The following is a 19,642-nucleotide window of genomic DNA, read 5'->3' as shown; positions in this document are numbered from 1 at the left end:
TTACAGCTTGGGATCCCCTTTTTAAATTTTCCCTGTATGCTCAAAACAAGGACATATTGATCTAGTTATAGTTCTTTAAATGAAGAATTTAGTAGTTTAGTCTACCAGTATGCTTAGGGATGTTTTTTAGGTCAGGTTTAATAGATAAAATTATGAGATTCCATTCTATAAACCACCTGGAAAAGGTGCCTGTTTGGATGGATGGCTGATACATGCACAGCATTCACATAAGCCAACATAAACGATGCAGATGAAAAACGAGGATAAGGTGCCTGTTTGCTTATCTGCAGCTCTCAAAGCAGGTTTCATATTTTAGATAAAACATTTTGCCAACCCATTTGCAGCTGGGAAATATGGTGCTGACAGCACATACTTATCAATTTACTTGTAAGACATATTTGGAATTACAAACTGAGGGTCACTTATACAGACAACTCTAACAATCAAGTAGCTTCTGGGATAAGAGTTTTATGGAATTTGTAGATGCCTTGCAGAATACCTTTGGAAATTCAAAATATCCATATACTTCTACCAGAAAATTTACATTGAAGAATGGGCTGACAAAATAAGATGAATGCATTGTAAGGAAGTTACTAGTCAATTGCACTGATGGAATGATACCAGTTCAAGCATATTTTGTACCCACTATCATCCAGAAAAGTCTTTGGTTAATTGCTACATCTGCCTATCTAAAGCTGACAACCACTGGCCTTGGCCAATGTCCTCAATACCACTATTGCCATATGTCCCTCATGAAGTTCTTTCAAAATTTTGCTTCACATTTTTTCCATTTCATTTCTAAACTTTCCAATAGTCAAAGCTCTCTGGGTGATTCACAAAAATTACAACTCACAAATACAAGATACGAGAGCTCGTAATAAAAATATAACATAAGATCTTTACCTTACAACATCTTAAAACAAATGCCATCTCAATAGATTGTATTTGGGAAAAGTGCATCATCATGTATTGCAGTCCTAAGCCATACAGAGCTTTACAGGTTAAAACCAGCATCTTGAATTGGGCTTGGAAGTATATAGGCAGCTGATTCAAACAGGTAAGAATTGATGCAATATGTTCAAACCTTCTGGTCCCTGGCTGGCTGACACATTTTGCATAAGCTACAGCTTCTGAACAGTCTTCAAGGGCAGCTCTGCATACAGTACATTTCAGAATGTAGAGGCATAGCTGGACCACCAACCAAAGCTGGTAGAAGGCACTCTGTGCCACTGAGGCCACCCGAGTCTCACATGACAAACATGTATCAAGAAGGACCCCCAACCTATGACCCTGCACTAGAACAGGGCAGAAGAACCATCCCATAACGGCATCTCGGTCTTGCCTGAACTGAGCTTCAGTTAATTAGCTCATTCATTCTGTTCATTGTTGAAGTCAGGCACCACAATAGCACATCCACAACCTTACCTGCTGAAGATGAAATGGAAATAATTCTGATGGCAACACACTCCAGATGACCATATGTAGATGACATATGTTGGGAGAGAGATGGGGAGTATCTCCTGGCACTCCTGGCACTAGATTTTTGCCAGTTTTTGATACTGTATTTTATTTATGAAAAATTATACTATCATTCATTAAACATCTAATTATGGTTTACATAAAAAATTAAGTTTCAACAATACAACAATTAAAAATTCTTTAGTGTCAGTACTTGATATAAAAAATAAAATAACAATTAACAATTAAAAAACTGGGTAAATGAAAAGGTTGTGGCCTGGTGGTAGAATGCATAAAGCATCAGTGCTAGGTGCACCTCTGAGGAGTGAGTTCCATAATCAGGGTGCTATAGCAGAAATGGCCCTCCTCCTAGTTCTAGCCTTCCTCACTTTGTCAAGGAAAGCTCTTGCAGGAGAACATCCATAGATGAACTTAAGGTCCAAGCAGGCTCATATGCAAGGACAGGGTCTCTTAGATAACCAGGTCCTAAACCATTTAGGGCTTTATATGTCATCATTAGCACTTTAAATTGGGCCCAGACTTCAACTGGTAGCCAGTGTGGCTGATATAGGGCCAGCGCAGTATGTTATCATCTACTGATCACAGTCAGAAATCTGGCAGCTCTATTTTGAACCAATTGCAATGTCTGATACATCTTCAAGGGCAGTACCATGTAAATAGTCTTTACAATGGCCTACACAGGAGGTTGCCAGTGCATGAATGTTGATGTTGTAAGCCGCCCCGAGGCCTTGGCAAGGCATAGAAATGTTTTAATAAATAAATGAATGAATGACTTTTGCTAGGGCTTGACAGTGCAGGTAAGGACACAGCTGAAGGAAAACATTCTTTGCCATAGATGCCACCTGGGATTCAAGGGATAGCTCTGGGTCAAAGAGTACTCCCACGCTGTATACCCTTTCCCTGTTGATTATGGCATCCTTCTGTGGTGACTGGCTGAGCTGGGAATAGGGTGTACTGCACTGGCTTCACTCTTAATTGGATGGATAGCTCTAGAAGGTGATGCTTGGGGGATATCACTTGGCTCCTTGAACTTTCCAGCATGGGCTTGCTCATGGGTTGGTCTTGTCCCCTATGCTATTTAACATCTACATGAAACCATCATAAAGGGTAAAGGCAGGTTGCTTACCTGTAACTGACGCTGAGTCATCATCTGTGCATTCACTCACGAGGGCTTTGCCATGGAGCCCAAGGCCTCGATCAGAAAAATTTCCAAAGCTTGGCACCATGGAGTGGCAGGAGCCCACTCTGCCCCCATCCAGGTAGCAAAAGAGAGGAAGGATCTCCTGCCCAGTCCCTCAGTTGCCTGAAGACCACACTGTCCCAGGTGTGTGAGGGATCCGAAGAAACTGTGAAGGGCACAGAGGTGACCTCACCCTGCCCAAGCCTGAGCAGGGTGACATGCTAACGACAGTCAGCGGGGCAGAGGGTGGGTTGTGTGAATGCACAAATGACCACTCAAAGAACAACAGTTACAGGTACGCAACCTGCCTTTCTTCTTTACGGTCTCTGTGCAATCACACACATGGGTGACTAGCAAGCTTACCATCCAGGAGGAAGGGGCTGTCATCACCAGCAGATTTAAGAAAGTACTGCCCTGCTGAATGTGCAGTCCTATTTGGCATGGATGTCCAGCTGGTAGTGGTGGACGAAAGTCAAGGGCGTGGACCATGTCGCAGCCTTGCAAGTTTCTAGGAGTGAGACACCAGTCAGGAGCGCAGTAAATTGGCTTGTATGTGCGTAGAATGGGCATGTGGGCAGTCTGGGAGGGAATCTTTGTCATTTTGTAGGTGAAAGAGAAAGTGCTGGAGACCCATCTTGATAATCTTTGGCTGGAGACAGGCTATCCCGCCCTGGGGCCTTTGTAGCACACAAAGAGGTGGTCAGAGTGGCATAGCGACTCAGTCCATGCCTTGTAGAAGCCAAGAGCCCTCCTGACATTGAGGAGGTGGAGTGTGGCCTCGATGGGGGTAGATGGGTTTGGGAAGAAGGCAGGAACGACGATGTCCTGGTTGACATGGAAGGGAGAAGTCACCTTGGGAGCAAAAAGTGGCAACCTTATCCCTGTGGAATGTGGTGCAGTGATCCACAGGGAGCCAGTTTGCTGGCACAGTGGGCAGGTGTAATGGCTATGAGGAACACAGTCTTCCAGGAGAGGAGGCAGAGGTCTGATGTAGCTATAGATTTGAAAGGCATCCTTGTGAGGTATTGTAGGACCACAGAGGGGCTCCAGAAAGGGGTGTGAGGCTAGACTGGGGGGGGAGGTGCAATATTTTGGAGGCCCCTGAGGAGGCAGCATGCCAGTGGGTGGGTGAACACAGAGGACCGCTGGTTGGGTGGGTAGGTGAAAGTGCGAGATGGCTGCCAGGTGAACCCTTAGAGAAGAGGCAGAGAGGCCCATGGCAAAACAGGTCTGTAGACTGACCAGAATGTGCTCAATAGTGGCAGAGGAGGGACTGAGGCCCTGTGTTATAGTGGAAACCATGAAGGCTTTCCATTTCTCCAGGTAGTAACGACAGGTGGAGGGTTTGAGGGTGACCTGCAGGATGCAGGTGACCACAGGGAGGATGGCGCCATAGGAATTGGTCATGGGACGATCCTCCAGGCAGAGTGTCCTGATGTTGGAGTGCAGGACCTTCCCTGGACCTAGGACAGCAGGTTGCATGGGGTGGGGAGGTGGGTGAATGTTCTCCTGGACAAGTGGAGGAGGGGAAGCCAGCTCTGTCTAGGCCACCAGGGAGTGACTAGGATACAGTTGGCCCCATTGCTCTGGAGTTTGGCTACCACACTGGTGATCAGGAAGAAGGGAAGGAAGGCATAGAAGAGGGTCATGTCCCACTTGAGGAGAAAGATGTCCCCCAGGGACTCCCTGTCTTGTCCTGCTCTGGAGCAGATATGGTTGCATTTGGCATTTGTGGAGGTGGCAAAGAGGTCCACCTCGGGGTGCTCTCATTCCTCACAGAGTGTGTGAAAGACACAGACACACAGAATCTGAATGAGTCAAAAAGAGCCTCCTGGACCATCTAGCCTGACCCCCAGCTCCAGCTGGCTTTGCTCATGACATGCAGAGTGGGAGGAAGAGGGAGTGGCTCACAGAGTCCACCAGGGTGTTTAAGTGTCCTGCAATGTGGACGACTGTGGTGGTGATGCACTTTTCAACACACCAGGGCTAGATGGAGGTTGCCAAGCTTGAGAGGTGGGTGAATTGCCCCCCGCCCCCCGTTTGTTCAAGTAGTACAGGACGGTGGTGTTGTCTGTGGCTACCTGAATGTGTTGCCCTGTCAGGCTGTCCTGAAAGGACCTGAGGGCCTTCCGGACTACTAGCACTCCACCATGTTGATGTGGAGAGCAGCTCTGTCCAGTTCCTAGTGATCCTGTGTGCGCATGTCTGTGAGGTGGGCACCCCAGCCTGTGTTTGATGCGTCTGTCATGATGGTCATACATGGGAGGAAGGGCATGTCTGTGGTGAGGTTGGCGGTGGTGCCCCACCAGCAGAGAGACTCCCTGACTGCTAGGGGTGGAGACAGGAGGATGGTGTGGGGGTCTTTGTCCACTGCGAAGGCTTCCACAAACCATAGTTGAAGAGGCCTCATGTGAAGCTGTGAGAGCTGCAGCACTGATACCGTGGTGGCCATTAGGCCAAGCACCTTCTGTATGGTGTGGATAGTGGAGAGTGCTGTGGCCCTGACAGACGCAGCCAGTGAGGCAAGGGTTTCTGCCATGGCTGAGGCAGGAAGGCTTTGGTGTGGTTGGAGTCCAGGCGAGCCCCTATGAAGAGGATGGACTGTTCAGGGGAGAGAACAGATTTATCATAGTTGATGAGGAGTTCCAGGTCCTGCAGAAGGCAGCATGTGGTGCATAAACTGCACAGGAAGTCCTCCCTGGAGGGGGCCACAAAGACGAAAATCTGGACACCTTGGAGCCTAATGTGGGCACACACGACTGCCACACATTTAGTGAAAACACCGGGGGCGGGGGGGAGTGTGGCCAGGCTGAAGGAGAGGACACAGAACTGGAAGGCCTCCTGGTCAATTTGGAAGTGCAGGAAGTGCCAATGGTCTGGATTGATAAAGATGTGGAAGTATGCATCCTTCAGGTCAATGGAAGTGAACCAGTCTCCTCAGGTGAGGAGAGGGACAATGTCTTGGAGAGTGGTCATTCTAAATCTCTTGGGGGTGATGAACTTGTTGACCCCACCCCCCCGGAGATGCAGGATTAGCCTGAGGCTTGAATCCTGTTTAGGCACCATGAAGTACCTGGAGTAGAAGCCTCTGTGTTCCAAGGGCGGGGGACACGTTCTATTCCCCTTTGGCCAGGAGGGCCTGGACTTCTGCCCAGAGAGAGGGGAACAATGGTGTGGTCTTGACACATCTTAGGGGTGGTAGAACATCAACTTCTCTTCTGTATCCCCTGTGGATGATGGATAGGGCCCAGGAGGTGATATCTTCCCATGCTGGGAGGAACTAGGCCAGATGGTCTGTGAAGTGGGTGGTGGGGCAGTAGTAGGGCTGCCTGGACTGGGGCATCAGCACCTGGTGTACTGGTGCTTAGGTGGGAGCTTCTGGTAGAGTTGGGAGTCCTACCTCTTGTTGATGAGTAGCACCCGGGGGTGTGTAGTGCAATCAAGGAATGGGCAGCATTTGGGGACCATGGGGGTTCCTTGCCACCTTTTCTGTAGTGTGCTCCACCCAAACCCAATGCACTTGGTAGTGGTGTGCGCTTTGTGGAGGGAGTCCATGTTCCCATCCGTGCAGGCACTGAAGAGCCCTTCACCATCAAAGGGTAGGTCCTCTATGTGGGCCCAGGTCTCAGGGGGCAGGGAGGCAGAGCGCATTCATGTATGGCGGAGAAGGGCTATGGCACCCATTATGGCCTTGCTATCACAGTCGATGTTGTATTGAGCTGCCTTGAGCTGGAATCTGGAGAGGCCTTCCATCTCTGTGTGTATAAGGTGGACAGTGTCCCAAAGGTGGTCTGGGAGCTGGTCTACTATGGCACCCATCTCCCATAAGAAAAATTGGTACCTGGCCATAGTTGCCTCATAACTGGAGACCCTAAAGCCCAAGGCAGCAGCCGCAAGGATGGTCTTGGCCATGATGTCTAGGGGGCGACCCTCTGTCCACTGGGTGGACTGATCCCTCTGGGGTGTACCTTGCATAGACTTCACAATGATGGAGTTGGGCTTGGGGTGCTGGAGCAGGAGAGGGAATGCCTTGATGGTCACCTTGTAGGCAGAGTTGATCCTGCATGAGGTGTTCAGTGGTCCCGCAGGGGCCTTCCAGGACTGCTGGGCTGTGCGGGGTAGCGTGGGCAAGGCGGGGATAGACACTGGATTGGCATCCCCTGAGGCCGGGATGTCATAGCATGGGTCACCCTCAGGCTCTGGTGGGTGGGATGTTTGGAAGCCAATGTCCTCTCCCATGCAGAGGACAAGGTCAGAGAAGCCACCCCCCTTTGCAGGTGAGAAGGAGAGGTTCTGATCCAGGGCCTGCCCATCTGGGGAGTGAACAGAGGCTGAGGGGGAAGGAGAGTGCACCAAATCAGATCAACTCTGACCGTGACAGAGAGCAATGGCAACGATGGTTCCTGATTTGATGATATCGGCGTGGAGCAGGTGAATGGTTGTGGTGAGTTGCTGCAGGATCGTCTGTGAGGTGCCCTGAGGCAGAGTCTTCACTGGGCTGGCATCGTCATGGGGTGAGGAGTTGGCTCCTGGTGTTGGCAATGCAGCCAGTTTCCTTTCAGGGGGAAGCACAATGGCAGTGGGATGGCGCAGCTGCTGCAGTGCAACAATCCTGGCTGCAAGGCCGGTGCTCCTGGCCTGGCTCTTCAGCGCACCACATGATCCTGGTGTGGTCTCATTGCCAGCTGTGATCTGACCCGTGCACTCTAGGAGCAGCCAGAAAAGCTGGAGAATGGCAGCGGGGTTGGAGGACCTCGTAGGAAGCCACGTCGTCATAGTCGGTAGAGCTCCAAGTGTGGCACGACCTGTGGTGCAAGACAAGAAGCCTTTGGTAGGCATGGGGAGCATGGGCCTCCAAGGAGCCAGAGTAGAAGTCAGCCAGGCAGGGCCTCCTCATGCGTGGGCTCAAGACAGGAGACATGCTGGAGCACGAGGAAGCCGGCGAGTACGACGACAATCCACCCCTACTATGCTGGGGGGCGCAGTGTCCTTGTCGAAGCGGCATTGCCTGTAGGTGACACTTGTGGTGGTCAGTCCCTTGAGGACGTGGAGGCAAGGTGAGCGGTCTCTGCAGCTGGCATGGTCATTGCACCACGTATCAGCAGGACCTCCAACACAGGCAGCAGGTTTCTGGCTGCAGAGGAGAGGCGTGCCTGGGAAGTCCAGAACTGGGACCACTGGGGTCATGTTCAACAAGGCCCCTGGTTCTGGTGTTCGTGGGCGGTCCTGGGTGATTTCCAAAGTTGGGGGTGGGGGCAGGATCCTTTTCAGCGCGTCATTTCTTTTTCCTTGAAGTGGCTGCATTGTTGGAGGGGCCTTCTCCCAGAGAGGTGGGTCTTTTCCTAGCCTTTCAATGCTTGGAGACACCCTCAGCGGGGGGGGGGGGGGTTGTCGGCCTCCAAGGGGTCAACTGTGGTAAGGGCCCTCTGCTAGAGGGCCTGGCACAGGCAGGTGACCCTCTGCCTGCAGGTCTGCTTCTTAAATGCCTGGCAGTTGGAGCAAGTCTCGATGACATGCCCCTCACCAAGGCAGAGGAGGCCTTGGCCATCCGCAGCGGGTTTCCAGGCTATCTGGATGGGGGCAGGCCGGGCTCCTGCCCACTCCATGATGCCAAGCTTTGGAAATTTTCTCCAATCAAGGCCTTGCACTCTGTGGCAAAGTCCATGTGTGTACTTGCACAGAGACCACATAGAAGAAACAAAGCTTCTGTGCCAAAAACTTGTCTAATCCTAACTGAAACAGATCCAGTTAAACAATTTCATTTGAGAATGCCTGGAGCTGGTTTGCCACCACCAGGAAGGGGATATTTCCCATCAGCCTAAAATTGAGATTTTATGGGTTCGGAGAGGGTTTCTTCAGGAGTGGCCTCACCACCACCTGTTTCAGGTGGCATGGGATCACTTCTTCTCATAAAGAGGTATTCATCACCTCCCTGTGTCAGCTAGTGGTTTTCTCCCCACTCGCTTTTATTAAAGTGGGACACGAACTCAGTATGGACCTGGTTGCACAAACCTGACTAAGCACTTCATCAACATCCTTGAGATGTACTATTACTCATCCAAAAAAACTTGGCTGTGCAACTGCATTAATTTTGGAGTCTAAGTTCTGGAGGATTTAAGAGATTTTATCCTGGAAGTGCCTAACAAATAACTGCAGCAGGTCCCAGATAGCACTAAGATGTCCATGGGGTCAACATATAATAGGCCACAGAGGACCCTAGAGAATTTCAGCTAGAGAGCAGAGATAGCTGAACAGAGGCAGTTAGATATCAGGGTTTGACTGCATCCCCTAGAAGTTTTCCTTCAGCTGCACTCAAGCCCCCCCTTGTTTTGTTTCACTGTTCTCACCTCTAGGGTATACTGTGGATCTCTGTACAAGTTCTCTACAAAGAGGAAGCTCAGGAGTAATTCTGTTAACTACCTTGGTTATCTCTATATTCCAGAGAACAACCAGGGATTTAACAGGACCACCAGCCATATCATCTGGGAAACCCCCCAAGAGCCCCTTGGAAATAGATCAGCCACTGAGGATAGACCGTATTAATAAGTCCCCCACTCTTGCAGGGGGAAAAGTAGCTTTTAGACTAAATTGCAGCAGGCAGTGATCTGAACATGACAAAGGGATCAATTCAAACTCCCTCTCCTTCAAATCATTATACCCATCCATTTTTAAAACAAACAAATCAGTCTGTGTTGGAGACCAATTAGATGTTGGGGCAGTCCCATGAAACTCAAGGAGTCCATGAAATCCTGAGTCACTTCAGGGAGGGTGCCCTTCACATGAATGATAGTGTCTCCCAGGATCAGCAGCCTGGGAGAACTAACATCATAGTATTACAGACCTCAATCAGCAAATGTGGAATAAAACTTGATAGCTGCTTAGCTGATCTCTGGCAGTTTTCCTTCCTCAATAAGGATCAAGGCAATAGAAGTCTCCAGTTCATCCACAGCAACCAGTTACTTACACCATGATCAATGCCCAACAAACCCCACTAGGCTTAGGGCTGTTGCTGAAACTGTAGCTCCTTCTCGCATTAGCAACTGTATGCAAGTGAATGTTGTGGGAAGACAGGAGACACAGCACCTGCAGTGGATCACCCACCCCCAGCTTGCTGGTTTTGCCTCTTTTCCCCTTATTCTAGGGGAAAACTTTGTCTCCCCCACACCCAATCCTTAGAAAATCACTTCAGAACCCTTCAGGTTGAGCCAATTTTGTTTGAGAAATCACAAGCCTCTCATTATATTCTGTGCTGTGATTCCACTAAAGTCAAGGTATAAAGGGTCATATTCATGTGTGGCTTAATTCACACACCCCTGCACTAAGAGCATACTGCATTTTAGTGTCCACTGGCCATTTTGTGGGTTTGGCTGGCCAGATGTATCCTGACAGAAAGCTTAAGGCATTTTAGCTAATAACTAGTTAAAGTAGTAATGGTTCCTTGACACCAATTCCACTTCAACAGGTACCTTACTTAAAGCTTGTAAAGGAACCTGAAAGAAAGTTTTAGAAGAAGCTTGAGCAGGCTAGTCAATCAGTTTACTGAAGACTCTGAATCACTACAAGGGTTGCTAAAAGAAGGACATGGATACTCTATTGTGCAGAAGAGCTTTTGTAAGAAGTCCAGCCTTATTTTTTGTCCAAGCCTATCACAAAGTATATAGAATGTCTTTTGTGAGTTAAGCAAGATCTCTATCATTTGGACATGCACATGGTAGACATGTCATGAGCAAAGCTGGCTGGAGCCGGGGGTCAGACTAGATGGCCCGGGAAACCTCTTCTGACTTGCTCTGTTTCTATGTTTCATTTATGAAGACATGTCATGCTAAGAAAACCTGGGTATTATTAATGAGCATCTAATAGATTAGCAGCAAAATCAGTGCACATGCATGTGTGTGATGGAAAACATCTACAAGAAGAGATTAATTTGGCCAGTTATAGCAAACATTGTACCTATTTATGATAAACAGTGTGTGTGGAAAACCTAGAGAACTACTTGATGGGCGATACAGGCAGGCAGGCAAATTCCACCTGAACTGCCCCTTCTCTCTCAAAAGGGCCAACTATGATTAATGACCCTGTGGGACAATTCTTCATCACTTTTTAAAATAATCTATTGTGATTTCATTTATTATTGCTGATATTATTTGTATATTACCTTGGAAGGATTTGTATCCTGAAATTGCAGTGCAATAAAAATATTATTCAGTTGAAACATTTCTATATTCTTAATTAGGTAGGTAGGTAAGGGTCATTTCAAGCAACATTAACTTTCCACAAATTACTGTGTTTCCAACAAAAGGGATTAAAAACTTGTCAGTGATGAGAAGGGTTTGCTGCATAACTAGGTTACGATTTTTAAGCCAACCTTCCCCAACCTGGTTCCCTCCAGATGTTGTACACTAAGCAAACCAACTAGATCAATAACCAGGAATGCTGGGAGTTGTAGTCCAGAGCATCTAGAGAAAAGCGATCTAAGCATTTGTCAGTACAGAATGACAAAACACCTGGAAGATGAAAAAAGCAGCTAATTGTTTTGGGATTTTTTTTTCTCATCAATCCAGTGTAAATACTTAATGATCTGACCAATTGGTAGTCAAAGGTAATTGTAGAAGGCACCTTATTAAAAGCAGGAAAGGTGAGAAAGTAACTAGAAGTAAAATGGCAAAGCTTGTAATTGTGATGCTTCTTAAAAGCTTGGTATCTCACTATAGCTCTTTCTATCAGACTGACACAGGAAAATTGCCCTTTTTGACCAAGAGAATGTCAAACTTAATGAAATAATATTTATGCAATTACTTTAAGAAAACATATGAAGTACTTAAAAACAGTTTTTAGTGCTGACTTCATTTCAAAGCCTTATCTACACTTGCCAATTTTAGTGCTTTAACTTTTTAGTTACCATGTGTAACAGCTTTTCTTCCACTTGCCATTATCCCATCGCAGAGTTGAATAATTTTAGGAATTCCAATTATCTGTTTGGAGTGGTAGCGCTCATAAGACAATAATACCAGGAAAAAAAATATGCTAGGAATAATTGCTTCTGATTCCCTGGGAGGAAAAATGAAGAGAAACAGTATACTTATTGAGACAGTCATCACAGTATTTTTTTTTCTGGTAATGGAGGATAAAACCCTGAAAAGACAAGTGCCTCATCCTATACACTTGAAAGTGGATGTACTTTCAGAGGCTTCTGGAAAATCCCTTGGGGACAGGGCAGACCTCTCATCATGGGAAACACCAATAAATGAGAGCTATACTCAACTGATCTATGCTTTAAAAAGTGCCCCACATTCACAATTTATATGCTTAATGACTAGTAACTCTAATTTAAGAAAGGAAAGTTGGATACTTACTATGAAGTTCTATTCCAATACAGTACACAGAGGAAACATCCATCAGGAGTTAGCATCTACCACTGCTGAGGTCAAGCAAGGAACATGTGACCAGACTTTTTGCCTTTATCCTGGCCTCTGTGGCCACTCTCAGCCCTGAAGTTCCTTACAAGCTGAAGTTCCCACTTCGATGCACATCTTAACATGGTGAAGATGGCTGAGAATCTCAAAGAAGCTGACAGCAATGCCACCAGGAGTCTGGTTTTCTCACTAGGTTGATCTCTTAACAGGGTCACCTAAGGCTGAATGGGCAAAGTGCAGACACCAGACTAAGATGCATCCACCCTCTTCAGGAGGCACACTCACATCAACAGAAAAGAATGGATATCTCTAATGGTGGCACAGAAAGTTCTAGAGGACAGCTACTGGGCAGTGGCAATAGTTGAAGGTAACACTGGCAAAGGATCTTGCACAGACAATAGCAGTCATGTTCAAGCTAATTCTGGTTAGTACTTCATGGAAGAAGGCAATGGTAAACAACTTCTGAATCTTCTTGCCTATGAGGAAATAATCCAAGATGAAAAAAGAGATAGTACCAGAAAAAGAGATTCCTTAGTTGGAAGGCACTCAACTAGCAAATGGGAAAGGACAACTAAGAATATTGCTGTTAATAATGACACAGCATGATGAAAGCCAAAATTCTAGTTGTTGCCATGCACAAAAATGAAAGGAAAGTCCAATGCTGCATGAGACATACAATTGGAACATGAATTATTAATGAATGCACACTGGAAACTGTAAATAAATAAATGGAATGGAATGGTAGAACATCGCAGGACTTGGTGTGAGTTAACTAAAATAGACTGGACTGGGATATCTGCAGTCCAACAAACTCAAAGTGGTATTTTACTTTGAAAATGACAAACAGAAGAAACAAAATAGCTCTAATATTGTGGCAAGATATAGTAAAGACAATTAGGTACGGTCATGCAAAAGTCCAATAACTCAAGCCTACATGCCAACAACACAGACTGAAGAACAAGAAATTGAAAACTTTTACACATGTGTCCAAGAGCAAATTAAGAACACATGAAAATAAGCCATGCTGAACACAAAAGTGGGAAACAAAAACAAAATCATACATTACTAAATAAATTAGCGTGGGGTAAGAAATGAGGCAATTGTGTGAAGCCAACCATTTGTTCATTGCAAATACATACTTCAAGCAATTGATCAGATGATTGTATACATGGACCTCACCAGATGGCCAATACAGAAATCAAACAGACTAAGCAATTCAAAGTTAAAGATAGAGAAGCTGTATTTTTACTGCTCCAACAGGACCAGGAGCAGATTGTGCTAATGACCACACACTCTTAAAATGAAACTAAAGACATTCTTTACACAAAGAAAAAGACAATTGCTAGATCAAAAAGAAAAAGGCTAGAGAGATGATGGAACACTCAGAATTGCTAAGGACAGGCCAAAAGCAAAAGATAAAAAAGAATGATTTTTTTTTCAAGAATGATTGAAAAAGAAGATTGAGGAAAGATTGAAAGAACTGGGCATATTTAGCCTCAAGAAGAGAACACCGAGGGGAGATATGATAGTGCTCTTCAAGAATTTGCAAGGCTGTCACAGAGAGGAAGGTCAGGATCTCTTCTCAACTATCCCAAAGTGCAGGACACAGAATAATGAGTTCAAGTAACAGGAAGCCAGGTGCCAGGTGAACATCAGAAAGAACTTTCTGTTAGAGCAGTACAACTGAATCAATTAACTAGGGGGGTTGTGGGTTCTCCCATACTAGAGGCATTCAAGATGCAACTGGACACCCATCTGAAAGGGATGGTTTAACTTGGAATTCTGTACTAAGGGGACCTGATGGCACTCTGCCCCCATTCAACTCAACTATTCTTTGACATCCAGGCAATGGCCTTCCTTTTCTGCTGGTGCAAAGTGTTCCTTCAGAGACCATCCCTGGGCTGATTCAGTAATGATGGAGTTAGGTTGGGAGTGCTGGAACAGGAAGGGGACATCTTGTTCCTGGACTCTGCATATTCCCTTGAGTCTTCACAGCATCAGTGTCATCAAGGAGGGGGACTTCTGCACCTGAGTCCACAACAGTTGCCAGGAATGGCCTGGTGACTGGTGCTGTGGTCAAGTATACACAGCCTTGAAGAATGGATCCTTTGTTCTTTTGGGCTCCTGCTGCAGGTTTAGCTCCAGAGCCTGGGCCATCCATAGCACCCGGTCTGAGAAGAGCCTCAAGTCCTCCGAAGATGAAGCTTGGTTTTGTGGTACTACATGATGTCCAGGGACAGTTCCAATGGTTCCTTGGAGAAGGCAGATTCCAGTCCAAAATGTAATCATCTGAGTCAAAGGAAGGAGACTGAGGGCTAGGTGCTGAAAGGCCCAGGGCAGGTGACAAGGACCACAGTGGTCAAATGTCCAGGGGCAGCAAGCAGTGGGTTTGTGGGTCTGTGTCAGCTTCTGGGGCATGGGCAGCTGACTAACAGACAGGGGCACCAGAACCCAGCCATTTGGGTTGGGACACAAGGGTCAGTCCAAAAGCACAAACAGTCCAAGGTCAGAACCAGCAGTTGAAGTATCAGGCAGAGTCTGTTCAAGAGGTCACCATGGTCAAGCAAACAGGAAACTGAGGAGACAAGCCAAGAGAAGCAGGTACCTGGAGGACTGGAGAGTGAGAAGGAACAAGCAAGTGTCAGGAAGTCAGGCAGGATCCAAAAGCAGAAAGAAGAATAAGGTCCAGGAATGACAGCTGGCCTAGATAAATGCTGGAGGAACCAGAACAACAGGAGCAAGCAGAGCAGGACTGGAGCAAAACTAGAGCCAAGACTGAAGCAGCATTTGAATAAGGCTAGGGTGGCTGGGGCAAGTTTGGAACAGAGCTGAAGCAAGGCTGGAGCCAGACTGGATCTTGAGCACAAGGAGTCACATAGCAACAGGGACCACCACAAGAAAGAAGTCAGGAAACATTCAATGTTGAGGTAGCTTCTGGAGGGAAGAGCCAGTGTTTAGATAGTTCTTCCCCCAGGGCTCCCAGATGTGGCTCATAAGGGCCCTGATAGCTGCAGTAGGCTGTGGGTTCAATCCTGCAACTACCAGGGCTGTTATTCTGCCCTTTAACCAGCAGAGGGAGCCCTGAAGCTGCCTTGGATCCTGACAGTCTGGTATAGGCTTGGTGTTGCCCAGGGTCTCCCTGCATACATAGTCTTGGTTGGGGCAGGCTAGAGTCCAGTAGTATTCCCCATGGTGTTAAGAGTTGTAAGATGCTCTACAGTCCTGATGGTAGTCCTGTGAGTCATACTTCCTTCTGTGTGGGGGAGGTGTGGCCAGTCAACCTTCAGTCCTAAACTAAGAGGGGTGAATACAACCATTATCTATGGCACTCAGGTTCAATGATGACAGGACCATGCACCTTGGATTCGAGGGAAACAATAGCGTGCACTTGGGCATCAAAGAAGTGAGCCTTGGATTTTGCCCTCAGCAGAGGAGGTAGCCAGGGCAGCTTGACACATGTCAGGATCTGAACTGCCCTGCAGCTCCATCTGCTGCCAGAACCAAGACAGCAGCAGCAGCGAATGCAGGACTACAACCCCAGTCTGCTGGAGCTCTCCAATCCTAATAAGCACCAGCTGAAAGACCTGGGGGAAGAGCTTTATAAGAATAGGTTCTCCCCCTTCAGTCTTCTTGGTAATGAAGGTACTAACTTGTTGTGGTGCTTCATGTTCCCTGGTGTTGCTTGCAGTCTTACTGCTTAGATTTCTGCCCTGCATTGCTGAACCCTCTGTGCCTATCTGCTTTGCCCTGCTTCTGGACCCTGGCAGTCTTACCTCACCCAGATAACTGTGCTTATCCAAACCTTGTTCCTTCCTTAGTCTTATTTCCCTGGTATTTGACTTTTGCACTGCTCCTTGATCACATCTGTACTTCTGGACCTTCTGCTGGACTCTGCATGGGTCTTTTGCTCTGTTGCCTGGTTCTTGCTGCCTGTGCCCTGGACCCTGGCAGCATATTGGGCCCAAAATGTCATGCTGAGGTTTCATCAGTACTGGGGGCAGCAGGAGTACACCATCAAGGTTGGAGTATGGTGCCTGGTTGGAGCACAGTGTCCATCTAGAGCATGGCAGCCAAACATCTAGCTTTGGTGTGTTTCTTGTAGCTCCTGGTTGTGTCAGCCATTTTTGCCACTCTTGCCTTTTTGGAGAACTTAGTGATCTTCACGGAGGCAGCCTAGGGTTGGAGGCATGTCCGAGATGGGTGCTGCTGTTGCAGTCAAGGCACATGGGGCTGATGAAGACACTGGGGCCTCCAAGGAGGAGGAATGCACAGTGGGCTTGGGGGAGCCAACTTGGCAAAGGGTTCTGCTCCAGAGTTGGGTCTTCAGCCAGTTGGCCTTGTGTTTTCTCATCTGCCTGGTAATGAGCACTTTTTCCTAAACGAAAGAGGCATAGTGACTGGCCATCCATCAGAGGCAGCTTGCTGCCACAGTGAAAGCCTTCCTTGAACTGGGCTTTGAGTGCCATTTGAACCAGAAAGAAGAAAAAGGAGGGGAAGCAAAGAGAGCAGACTAAGATTGCATGAAGTCTTTTTGTATTTTGCTTATTTAGAGAAGGTTCAAAGAATCAAGAAAGCAGGGTGGGAAAGAGAGAAAAAGGAGAGAGAGAAGGGAGGCAGAGGAAAGAAGAAACATAAAGCTATGGAGAGTGGAGAAAGAACTTCCCAATGCACCCACAATGGTGGTCAAAGAACTGAGGAATGAGTAGGAACCTGTCTCTTAAACCAAAGTGGGGCTGGGGAGGGGCTCCCTCTGAATAAATCTTAGTTAAGGAATCTTCTGAAAACAGGCTCCACTCATGTGCAGAGCCCATATGTGCGATGAACAGAGACTCCAAAGAAGAACCATGATGAGATGTATCTGGGTTTCTGAATGGGTGTGCTCTTTGCTATGTTGTGTTGTTTGTCACACCAAAAACAAATGTTTTGACTGATTATGACAAAGTGAATTTGATGTGTAATCTGGGGATTGTGTCTGACTGAAATGGAAGAAGCAGCTATTGAGAGGTCTTGACTGTAACCTAGCCCATGACATGATCCCTGAGCAAGACACTGTGAAACCCTGTGCTTGAGCAAGGAACAGCAGATCTGTTCAGCACAGCTGAAGGACTAAGCTTCTTGCTGGATGCAGCCACCAAAAAGGCAAATGCTATTTTGGGATGCATTAACAGAAGTATTACTTACAACCCATGAGAAGTTGTAGTTCCTCTATACTCCTCACTAGTCATACCTCATCTGGAATATTGTGTCCAGTTCTGGGCACCAAAATTTAAGATTTAAGACATGGTGGACATGTCATGAGAAGAGTTGGCTGGAGCTGGAGGTCAGATTAGATGGCCCAGGAGGTCCCTTCTGACGCCCTCTGTTTCTGTTTCTGGAAGACTGCTGGTTGTTTTCCAAGAGAGATTAATGCTGGCAGGTGTCTAACTTTAGAAAGAATAAAATTAATTGTTAAAGAATCTTACATTGGGAGGTTTCTCTATATCCTTAGGATCTAAACATTGTCTTTTAACTGTGGTGTTTTATCTAGGCACACAGGAGAATCTGCATCAGAAGAGATCCCCTTTGATTTAAGTTTTCCCCTGACCTGAGAAAAGCATTAGAAGAATCAAGAGCTGGTTCAACAGAAGCTGTGGGCAACTTGTTTTTATTAGAAGTCTTAGAACATTTGGCTTTAAGTACCTGTTGAGTTGGGAAGAAACATCAGAAGGAACCATTGTTTATCTGTGCTTTTTTATGTCCCCCTTTCCTGATTAGATTCCATTCTACTGGTTTATGGTAGAGTTATAGGAGCAAAGGCATATCCTGGAAAGTTGGGGCCATGGCTTGGCTTAATTTCCTATGAAGGACAAACTGTGAGGGGGGTGCTGTGGTACCATTTTAGTCTGAAAAGCTGTTCTCGCAAAATGCAGTAAAATTCTGGGAAAAATAAAAGTGAAAAACAACTATTGGCCGAAAGAGGTTAGACATATCCTCCTCCTCCCAGTGCCCCCAGAATGTTTACATGTATTTAAATTCATTGAAGCATCAGTTGACCTATGGATATCCCACATTATTCAGTTCCTTGAGGCTTTACTTTGATCCACCTGTTTATGCTGAGCTACAAGATAGCATCTGCTACATCTGAATGTTACAGGCCCTGAGGCAAATCATTCAAAATCAGAGACAAAGGGCACTTTGTTTGAATCTTATAGGTTCCTTTTGTTTTTCTTTGGAGTTCTTCTTGCCAGGCAGTGCCATCTTTTGGGAAAGAGGCTGAAGAGCTAGGGGAAAAGACCAATTATTTTATTTTTAAAAGAGAAAGACCAAAGAAATAACAAAAAAGAAGAAAGAGAAGAAATTGCTAAAATAAGAGTCCTGCAAGGATTAAAAGAACAAAAAGATGCCTAGAAAAGGAGATTGTTCATGAGAGTTAAGAAAAACCTGTGACCCTGGAAAAGGCAAGGAATGAACTGGCTTGGAGGAGGAAGGGAGGCCAGGACCTTGGTGACATTTTCCTTGCCTGTCCTGAGCAGTGGGAGAAGTTGAACTATGCTGGATGTCTCCTCTACACCAGAGGAGCAAATAAACTTTAAATATCCTTGGATGAAGTATAACAGGGTAAAGAATCACAGCAATGTCTAATTATCTTCAATTTTTAAAGGAGTTCATAATAAATTAAAAATGAGGAATACGGAGAAATAGTGTTACAGTTTTCTTAAAATTAGAATGACTCTGTTACAATGAATACATATATACTGTGTGCTGCTATATATTTTATACATCCCAAACTATACTACTATTCTTAGCAACAGTTAAGGCAACCCAGATAGCCTTGCATTTATTTGTCCATTCATAAATTACATTTAAAAACCATTCATTAGAAATTTGAATGCTTCATTAAGTCTTCAGCCCACTGTGTTTCTGAAGGTGGCATTTATCATTCTAGTGCTGTAATACTAGTCTTTAAGGTGTCAAAAGTTCATGGAAAATCCATTTGTGTTGACCATTAAGTTCCAAGAGATGGGTAAAAAGTTAAGAACATGCATGTTCATAAATATTAAAGAACTTTCCGTTTAAAAGTTCTAATTTCTATAACAACAAAAGAACCTCCCCTAATGTTTTTTACACTGACTTTTTTCAATCTCCAATACAGATTCTGACTAATAAATTTGTAATTGGGATGAATGTTATAAATGCTGATTTTTGAAATAAAACATTTAACAAATTAAGCAACACACATGGACTAATTAGTATCAAATAAAGTAGATTTATATATATTAAATCCTACAATTAAGTAGTTCCTAAATTTAAGTCTGTAAAGCACCTGTGTAAGATTTAAAAGCAACCAAATAATAAACCAGAACACATTGAACTTTGGTTTCCCCTGGCAGTAAAAATACATCCAAAAAACTGAAATGCTTGAAAATGTACTTGTTTACAGAATTCCAGCAGAACAGCAATGAATCTGGAAGTTTGTGATAATCAACAAACACAACAGAAATATATATTTAATAAAACAGCAAGTGTGTGTCATTCACAGTGCAAGTAATTATATACATATACCTGCGCTAAGTCAAAAATTTACCAAAAA

At 45.8% G+C, this 19,642-nt stretch overlaps 1 protein-coding gene across 8 annotated transcripts in view; it reads right to left on the bottom strand.

Moving 5' to 3' along the window:
- Positions 1 to 19,642, bottom strand: part of HTT (huntingtin) — a 454,323-nt gene that overhangs the window by 207,859 nt on the left and 226,822 nt on the right. For all 8 annotated transcript variants that reach the window (XR_006413521.1, XM_044417924.1, XM_044417925.1 and 5 more), the window contains one exon: positions 11,559 to 11,707. Coding sequence is in view for 7 of the 8 variants with exons in the window: in XM_044417924.1 (XP_044273859.1) it covers positions 11,559 to 11,707 (149 nt within the window). In the remaining variant the exon portion in view is untranslated. The remainder of the gene's footprint in view (positions 1 to 11,558; positions 11,708 to 19,642) is intronic.

The sequence above is a fragment of the Varanus komodoensis genome, unplaced genomic scaffold, assembly GCF_004798865.1.
Source record: "Varanus komodoensis strain SLA01 unplaced genomic scaffold, ASM479886v1 scaffold9, whole genome shotgun sequence".
NCBI lineage: Eukaryota > Metazoa > Chordata > Lepidosauria > Squamata > Varanidae > Varanus > Varanus komodoensis.
The sequence above is the reverse complement of the archived record's forward strand: the minus strand, read 5'-3'. Positions and strand labels throughout refer to the sequence as shown.